The sequence below is a fragment of the Tasmannia lanceolata genome, unplaced genomic scaffold (genome assembly GCF_043159265.1).
Source record: "Tasmannia lanceolata isolate RefF3 unplaced genomic scaffold, GAP_Taslan_0.1 ptg000023l, whole genome shotgun sequence".
In the NCBI taxonomy this organism is placed as follows: domain Eukaryota; kingdom Viridiplantae; phylum Streptophyta; class Magnoliopsida; order Canellales; family Winteraceae; genus Tasmannia; species Tasmannia lanceolata.
The window spans coordinates 9,255,949-9,265,546 of NW_027518700.1; the positions used below are offsets into that span (position 1 = coordinate 9,255,949).

Here is a 9,598-nt window from a genome sequence, read left to right on the forward strand (position 1 = left end):
ACAAACCCTTCAGGTTGATTCATGTAGATTTCCTCCGACAGTTTTCCATTGAGAAAAGCTGTCTTTACATCCATTTGATGCACAACAAAATGCTCAATAGATGTCAAAGCAAGAAGAATTCTTATCGTAGCCAAATGACAGACCGGTGAGTAGACATCGAAGTAGTCTATCCCACTCACTTGAGTATAGCCCTTAGCTACTAAACGTGCTTTATATCGAGCTATAGATCCGTCAGGATTAAGTTTCTTCTTCAATATCCATCTACAGCTCACAGTCGTGGCCCCTTTTGGCAAATCGACTAGCTGCCAAGTTAGATTTTGTAACAGAGAGCTCATTTCATCATCAATGGCTTCTGCCCACAACAAAGAATCTCTAGATCTCATCGCTTCCTTATAGGATGATGGATCATTCTCCAAATTGTAGGTCACAAAGTCCTCACCAAAATTTTTGGGTACTCTAATTCTTGTAGAAACTCTTACAGGAACTGACTCAGACATCAATTTGGGACAAGTGTCAGAAGTGACTGGTTCAGACTCAACTGGCAATTCTGTAACCACCTCTATATCGCCTGGTATGGTCAAACCCTGATCTCTGAGAAATTTATTCTCAAAGAAAACTGCATCTCGAGATTCTATAACCATATTGGTTGATAGATCCAAAAATCGATCAGCAGCACTATCTTCTGCACCTCCTAGGTAAACACAAGTGTTTGTTTTAGATCCCACTTTAGGTCTCCTAGGATCTGGTATCCTTACATAAGCAATACAGCCCCAAGTCTTAAGAGTATCATATCTACAAGGATGTCCATGCCATAACTCATAAGGAGTGGAGGAACAGTTTGAGTGTGGCAATTTATTCAGGATGTGATTTGCAGTCAAAGTTGCTTCTCCCCAATAGCAATTAGGCATGCCGGCTGTCAATAACATGGAGTTTAACATTTCTGTTAACGTCCTGTTCTTACGCTCAGCTACACCATTAGATTGAGGCGAGTAAGGAGCCGTAGTTTCAAGTATTATGCCCTGAGAGGCACAGAATTCCTTGAACTCTGTCGAAGTGTATTCTCCTCCTCTATCACTCCTAACTCTCTTAATTTTCAGGTTCAGTTGCAATTCAACTCGATTCTTGAAAACTTTAAACTTAGCAAAAGCTTCATCCTTTGATTTTAACAAATAAATATGACAATATCTTGACATATCGTCTATAAATGTGATCAAATACTTCCGACCACCTCTAGTAGTAAAACTTTTAAAGTCACAGAGGTCAGAATGTATCAATTCAAGAAGTTGTGTGCTCCTAGAAACCTGACGAAAAGGTTTTCTAGTGATCTTAGTTTGAGCACAAACCTCACACTTTTCAAAATCATTTGACATATCTAAAGGTATACCATAAGTTTTAGCAAGTTGGACCATTTTCTTGTAGTTTACATGTCCCAGTCTGTTATGTAACAACTTAGGAGCAATCAAAGGTGAACTCACTTGACTAACAGTCTCATTTGCTAAACTCAATCTATACATACCATCTATCAAGAAAGCACATCCAAAATAATAAGAGTTAACTGTTAAAGTTACTCTACCACCCAAGAAGGATGTACACATGCCAGCATTGTCAAGCAAACCAATGGAAATCAAATTCTTTTGAATAGTAGGAACTACTTTAACAGCTATTAAAGTTAGTATTTTACCTGAAGAAATGGCCAGGTTCGCAGTACCAGTGTGAGTGACCTCTACATCTGCTCCACTAGCCACTGTAACAGTCTCCTTTACTTGGGTAATATCAGTGAGAAGTTTCTTTGAGTTGCAAACATGACAAGTGGCACCTGTATCTAACCACCACTCAGAAGAAGTACTGGCCTTCCCTTTGTCCAACATGGCAACAAAACTTTTAGGCTCAGTCTTATCTACCATCATAGTAGCTTGCTTCTGTGGTGTGTCAGATTTAATCTTTTTAGGTTGCCTACAATCTGCAGCAAAGTGACCCCACTTCCCACAGTTGTGGCACTTGCCCTTCTTCTTCTTAAAGATAGGCTTTTTGGCCTCCAACTTAGGGGTATCACTTTTGGTTGACTTGGATGACTTAGGAAATTTCTTGGGATATAACACTGTGTTAGCAGCTGACTGTTGCTGTTTAACAATTTCCAAGTTATTCCTAGCTTTATTCTCATCTTCGATTCGAATGAACCGTTTGAGATCATCCAGTCCCACTTGCACTTTCTTTCTGTACATTTCTGTTTTGAAAGAGTGCCATGCAGATGGTAACTTGTATATAATTGCACCTACCAGAAAAACATCAGGTAAAGGAATATTCTCATTGGCCAATTTAGATCTCAAAATTTCTAAATCAGATACTTGAGGAGTGATTTCCAGGTTCTCTTGGAACTTGAAATCCATGAATTTGTCCACAAGGTGAGTCTTGGACAATTCTTCCTCTTTCTTGAATTGAGCATCTAAATGATCCCAGATTTCTTTAGCAGTGCCAAATTTGCTGTAGGTTTCTGCAAGACGATCTGATAAACAATTTAATAGGAAGTCTTTGCAGAAATCCTCATCCTTTTTCCATTGAGATTCATCAACATCTTCTCCCGTATCAGCAAAGGTACTCAGAACAGTATAGAAAACATTCACATATTTCAAACCGAACTGAGTCTTTCGCTTCCAGGAACTGAACTCAGATCCTCCAAAGGATTGAAGCTTGACCATCTCAAAGGGAATAGCAGTCTTTTCCATTTTATAATCACAAAAAAAAAAAATAGAAAGAGTGCACCTGATTAGTGAATCGCGAGAACCCAAAGCCAAGAAACCGCGAATCAAAACGAATACCCGAATCCGAGATTGCTAAGATGAAACCCGCCACAAGAGATTACCACCAATGTAATAACCGAAACCCAAACAACTATTGGGGTTTACGGGTCAACCAGCAGAAAATCAGCCAAGGCGAAGACCGGGGCTTTCTGTCTCAGACCAGATGAGTTGGTGAGAAATAATTCTCCAAATTTCTCACCCTTTATTCTGCCGCTGCTTTGCCTCCATCGATGAATATCACACACAGAGCTCGCAAAGCCCTTTTGGGTATCACACAGATATCACACAGAGAAAAATCGTTCAGAATCTTTGTCACAAAGATCGCGTCAAAACCCTCTAAATTATAGGCGCACAAACAAAGTAGAGATCTTCAACCGAAATTCAATAGGCGAGAGGAATCCACGGCAGAAAATCCATCCACGGCAGAACATCCACAAAGTGGGTTTTGTGACAGCAGCACAAGCATATCCACGGCAGCTATGCTTCAAGATTGTTAAGGCGATGGGGAAGACCAGAGAGTCGGTGGATTGTTCGGATAAGCTCTTTTGTTGCTTGAAGCATTGCTCTCAAAGCATCAAAGTGGAATGCTTGGACAGCTGCCCCCAGCCCCTATTTAAGGATATAAATATTAAAGGGATAAGCAGAGAGGAGGTTATGGGCTTCAGCCCATATGGGCCCAGCACCTGGTCCATTATCTATGGGCTTATATGTTTGAACATATATCCAACAATTTAGACGGGTGTATTTAGGAATCAAGAACAAGGAAAACATTGGACATGAAAGGGACTTAGATTCTCTTGATCAAGAACACTTTTAAAACAGTAACTGTCTTACAAATTGCTTTGGAAATGACCCTCCTTCCAAGAGAAAAGGAAGGATCAAAACCCCCTAATAGAAAAATCAGAAAAAGGAAAACGTTTTTCTATTGCTGACATTAGCAGAAGGCCATGTTACCCAAACAATATGATGGGATTTTGAGCACGCATAAGACAAAACAAGGCATGCCCACATAAAATCAATTTTTTTTTTAAAAAGGACCCTGACCCATCTGAGTGGGGTGTGGATTTCACCGGATGAGAACTGAAAAAGCTTTGGATTTTTAATTAATTAGTGACAGGTATGTTTCAGTCTGTTTGCTATTGGAAGAAACTCAAGAAAGTGATATGTGGGAAGTTTCCTTTCTTTTCTTTTCTTTTCTTTTCTTTTCTTTTTCTATTTTTGTTTTTCTTTAAGCAGAATCTATGCGATTTGGAGCAAAGAAGGCCATAAATCTCAAATCTGGGAATTGGGTTTTGAAGGACAGCAAATTTTAGTTAAAAAAGTTGGGACTTTTTTTAATTGGATTGGAGATTTTTCATTGAGATCTGGTGGTGGGTTTTGAAGGACACATAGAAGTACCATCTCATGGGTAATATCTAAAACAGTAATTATAGAATAGTGGCTAACCTTTTTACTGAAATCTTGAGCTGGTTACATTTTGTGGACTAGTATAACAATCAGAAAGGGTGCTTTGCCAAAAAAATTGATTCATTTTTTGGTTCAAAAGTGAGTTCTAAGTAAATTCAATGAAATCTGGAGGTGGTTTTGAAGGGCACTCAGATTAATCAAATGGGTGTCTTAAAAGTGCCATTTTTGTAAGTTTCAAGCATTTTCACCTAAATCTGGATGTGGGTTTTCAAGGAAACTTGGAATCTCTCATGATAATTTAAAAAAGTCTATTTTTTATGAATATGTAACTTAGAAACTCAGCTAAAATTTTTTATCCGAAATCTAGAGTTGAACTGTGAAGTGCAGTGGGAATAATGTCATGGATATCTTTAAATTTTGAAAAGAAATGAAAAGAAAGAAAGAGATTTGCTTCAAGGAAAGCCCACCTTCGAATCTTCATATCTTATGTCCTTTAAGAGCTGTCTGGAATATCTTGTTCACATCCTTACATGAGCTTACGTAGAGAGAGAGAGAGAGAGAGAGAGAGAGAGAGATTTGTTCTTGTTTTTGTTTTGTTTTGCTACCCTTTTGATTTCCATAGGCTTCTCCACCTTTTCTTGCCTCTCTTCCTTCACAGCCTGTCAAAGTTGCATTATTTTTGGTGGCTTTGTTGTTTCTGCAAGGAAAGTGTGACTGGACTGTGAGGAAATTGCTGATATCTGAGTCTCCGAATCTATCACCATTTTCTTAGATTCCTCCGTCTATTAGGCCTCCAAGAGGACGTTGAATGGGAGGAATGAGTAGATATTAGTCACATTTTATTTATTACTATGGAACATGGATGAGAGGAGAGAAGAGGAAGAGAAAGATGCTCCATGAACAAGGAAAACAAAGTGCGTACCGCGGTTATATCTTGCAGGTGATAAGATCTTTTTCTTCTTTTTTCATCCAATTTCCTTTTTATGTTTTGTTATTGTCTCTTTTATTGTTGTTGAATCAAGTTCTTTCTTCTTCTTTTTTCTTTTGCAATTCAATTTGTTCTTTTATAATGGTCTTCTTTTCTTGTTAAAATTCCTTGTATAGTGTTTCTATTGGATTGTACACTTTAGTTTCTGTCTGACAGAACTAAAAGGGAAGGATTTTGGGTGATTGCTTTGTTTGATGTTACTGATAAAATATATGTTTCTGAAATTTTATGGGTTGCAAGAATTTTCTTCAAATAAAATTAAATTCATGCATAGTTTCCTCTGTGGTTTATTCTCTTCTAGGAAAGGATTTCTCAAAGTGTCCCTATGTAAAGTGAGGATACACATCTCACCTGTGATGCTGGTCATCAAAATTTTGAAGTGGTAGAGATTTTTATTTTATTTTTTGTGAGCCATCTTTCACAGATGTTGCAATGGATATAAGATACTTCACCTCTGTTTACTCGATTTTATCTTTTTGGATTTCTACACCGGTGATATCCACAATATCGCCAGTTTCTTTTAATTCGTTTGCATACTGATAGTTCTCTGCCTCCCTATTATGTATGTTACATCAAGAAAAAGGTGAAGCTCTTTTATGATTTCTTGATGAAAGGTAGGGGGTCTTGAAACTTCTTCTTTGTTTTTTGCAAGTCTGTAAAGGTCTTGACAAGCATATAGGGTTCCTTAAAAGAAAACTTTCTTCATCATGGGCATCATGGTTGTGGCCCATAGATTTTCTACGTTGTGGACTCTGCACTAATCATCTGCTGGGTTATAAAGTTTATGCCAGACTTTTTAATGCCCATCGATGGTGCTATGTGATAGAACTTGAATTCCTCTGAACCCATTCAAGTTCTCGTAATTGGCCAGAAAGAGCCATCCTTGACAGACTCTGTGCTGCTAATGCCACCCAATAGGGATTTCTGAATGTCATAAAATAAAGAGGGGAATAGAACTGTGATGAGCTAATGACGGTATATGGAATCAATGGCTAACTGTTCTTCAGTTGTGAGATACCGTCTGCAATATAGATAGTTTGCTCAATGCTGCCTTGAACTTCTCTTGAATCTCAATAGCCCCGTGAAGATTTTTACTCAAGTAAATACTACTGCCTTGCAACCTCACAGTGCGTATGATCTTTATCCCTTATTAACTTGATGCAAAGAAGTACAACATTTTTTTCTCCACTTTACTCATATTCTGCTAATGCAAGTTTTCGTCCTGCGATTAATTGATTTTTTATAGTTTTAAAAATTGGATATTCAGCATCAGAATTTCTGTGATCAGAGGTCGAGCATAATTTACCTTTCGTTCCATTTTTGTTCCCTTCCAGAATTCCTTCTAGATATTTTTTCCCTCACTATATTGGCGAATGAATAAATGTGACAATGGCTGCTCTCTGAATGTTTCTTCACTACATTGTTCTTGACATGCAAACTATGCTGTGTTTGGTCCACTGGTGTCATCTCTTTCATTATGAATATTGTACTCCACTATTTCTTAAAGGGAAGGTTTTTCTTCTCTTTTGAAGTTTGAACCCTCTGACCTCGATGCTACTCGCGCGAGGGCATCACTGCTAGGAAAGGCCTCAATTTTATAGGGTAGAGACCAATTCAGTAATGTCTATGTTAGTCATTGTGGCAATGAAAATACAGCTGATGGAGAGCTTTGAGGTGTCAGCATCTATTTAGTTCTGCTGGAATGCACCATTCACAAATTTTTCTAGGACCAATGGACTCTATGTCACAGGACTCGAATAAGTGCCAAGTTTTTTATCCCTTTAACCAAAAATATGTAGGTTTTTTTTTTTCTTGTGATAAGGTAACAGAAAATTGGATATTGCAGGCTTGGTTTTTTATGTTGTACAGATATTTAAAGCTTTCTTCTGGAGCTTTCATCTGGTCAAAGAAATAATATGGATAAGAGTTCTGTAGGATATTATACATTGTTTTGTACCACGGTGCACAAGGCCTTGCAATACAGTTGAGCACTTTTAAGTTGTATATCGAGTGCTATTAGCCATACAGAATCTTTTTAGTTGCATTTTTGGATGAATACTAAGGGTTTAGAGATCCATTGGTTCAATTTGTTGAGCAGTACCTCATTTGTAATCTTGCATATTTGTATTTCGAACATGGACTGGTCTTGAATTTGAGGAAAATATCCACTGCTGTTCTCTTGGCTGACAGCTTTAAGGTTAGTATATCTTACCAAGGTGGAGAAAGTGCTTACATTAACTAAGCAACAGAGTCGACTTAGCACTTGTGAAGTGAAGCAAATTATAAACCTAACCAATCAATTCCATGCTAGGTGAGTTGTTCAGTTAAATTTCAAGTAATATTGGTTTGTGGATGTTTAACTTGTGTCTAGGTTTGGCCATTCCCCCATCATAAAATGCACCCTAACACCATTTGCATGAGTTGGTTAGAGTCTTTCAGGTTCCAAATCACCTAGAAATTGTTCCCATAGCAAGAGGTCACCATAACTAGAAGATTTTTTGCAACAGAGGTATGCTCTTGGACGTAGAGCTGCTAAGTATTTAGCTGTAAAAAATTTATACTTTGTTATGAGATGTTTTCTAGCACGTTCCAGATTCGCAAATGCTTGCAAGCTCCTCCATTTGTCATTTTTGTAAGTACTCACTGATCTTTCATTTAGGCTCCATTTCTTTCGACATAAAAATGGATGTAAAATTTGTTTTATATTCATTTTTAGTTTTTTACAGCATAAAACAAATTCTACGTCCATTTTTACATCGAAAGAAATGGAGCCTTACCATCTCGTGTGGAGTGAATAGGGTTGTATTCCTGGTGACTGTATCTTTGAGCATGTAACGCTTCATAAATTGCCTGTCATTATAATTTTAGTTGCTGCTTTGATATTTAAGTACAAAATTCGAAGGGGATCTCTGAATGTTGCTTTGGCAATCCTCATTAATGAATAATGAGTTTAAGTTGCAGAATGTTGAGTATTAATTTCCTGCTACATGTGTTGCAATACAGTAACATAGTCTCATTGTTCCAGGCATGGGAAAAATACTAGGACTAGTTTCGAACAGCTTTAAAAATCCATGGATAAATTGTTCGAACAATACAACAAGGAATCCATGAAGAAGATGATGCTGAAGCACGAGGATATTTTCAAAGAGCAGGTGCAATCAAAATCCCACTCTTTACTGTAAAGTGTAAATTTCAGAGTCATCAGCAATTCAAAACCAAATCTAGTTATAGTAGCCCAATATCAGATCTTATAACTGAAGGATACATTTCCAACTGGACAATGCAGGTGCGGGAACTCCACCAACTATACAAAGTACAAAAGATTTTGATGGCTAAGATGAGAAGTAGAGAATTAAAGCTCCCCTCAATCGATAATGACCTTCCAAGAGCGATTCACGTGGGGTCTGATTACATAGAGTCAGATAACCAAACCAGGTTTTGGAGCACTGGTACTGGATCACAAAGTAGTCACTCCCCTTTCAGAGTCTCTCATCACTTAACCACAGAAATGGATTACAATATTCATAAAAGATATAACGTAAGGGTCGACCAAAGCTCACAGGAACCAAGTAGCTACTCCGGGGATGCTTTCAGAGTGCAGATGGAAAACATCTCTTGCACCGATGCCAGTGCTATCGAAGATCAGGCATCATTCATTAGGACCTTGAAAGATAAAATGAGGGGTGATGGCCCTCAGGACCCACATTTCTACACTGATGAAGACAGTGAAATTGAACTAACATTGGGCATTGGGCATGGGACAGAGAAGAAGAAACGGAACCGTCATCCATGTTCGGATCTCCAATTAGGCAGCTCTGAGTCAAAATCCAGGTTGATCCCATCCACTTTGGTTAGACCAGATCATGAGGAGGAATGCAGTGACACTCTTTCTGCCACTTTCAATAGAGAAACCTTACAGCGGCCGCATTGGCTTTTCCGAGCTCTATGCTTGAACAGGAGATGAACTCAATCCATTTGTAAGATTCCTTCTGTCCAGTTCCATGTTCGGCCTTTACCTGCCATTGATCTTTTTTGAAGTATCAGATGCTGAGATGCAGTACATGCTATAGAGAATCTTCCTTCATACAGGCACCTACTTTGAAGCATTGGGGTTACATAGTTCATCTGAAATGGAGGAAAATCCTGTTGTAAATTGTTGAAATCCATGAATGACATGTTTATTTTTCATGACCCATGAACGCTTGTGAGCACTCTGCAACTGAATGTGCATTAAATATCAGGTAGAATGTTAGAAGCACAACTTGACAGCTACATAGGGTAGATCATCAGCCCAAAATTAATAGAATTGGATGCATTTATCTTGAAAACATTGACAGCTGCAATATGCTAAGCTACAATTGGAACTGAAAAGGTGATGTTCTGAAAGTATAGACTATAACAAGTG

At 38.1% G+C, this 9,598-nt stretch overlaps 1 protein-coding gene across 1 annotated transcript; it reads left to right on the forward strand.

The window, feature by feature from the left end:
• The first annotated feature begins 3,937 nt into the window (after positions 1-3,937).
• On the forward strand, positions 3,938-9,386 carry LOC143856228 (uncharacterized). The gene is made up of 4 exons (XM_077366378.1): positions 3,938-4,432; positions 4,915-5,145; positions 8,219-8,345; positions 8,480-9,386. The coding sequence occupies exons 3-4, from the start codon at positions 8,265-8,267 to the stop codon at positions 9,155-9,157; spliced, it is 759 nt and encodes a 252-aa protein (XP_077222493.1). The 5' UTR covers positions 3,938-4,432; positions 4,915-5,145; positions 8,219-8,264; the 3' UTR covers positions 9,158-9,386.
• The last annotated feature ends 212 nt before the right edge of the window (positions 9,387-9,598 follow it).

Coding starts and splice junctions, on each gene's coding strand:
- LOC143856228 (XM_077366378.1), top strand. CDS start 8,265: ATGGATAAATTGTTCGAACAATACAACAAGGAATCCATGAAGAAGATG. Junction 8,346..8,479: donor AGGATATTTTCAAAGAGCAG/GTGCAATCAAAA, acceptor TGGACAATGCAG/GTGCGGGAACTCCACCAACT.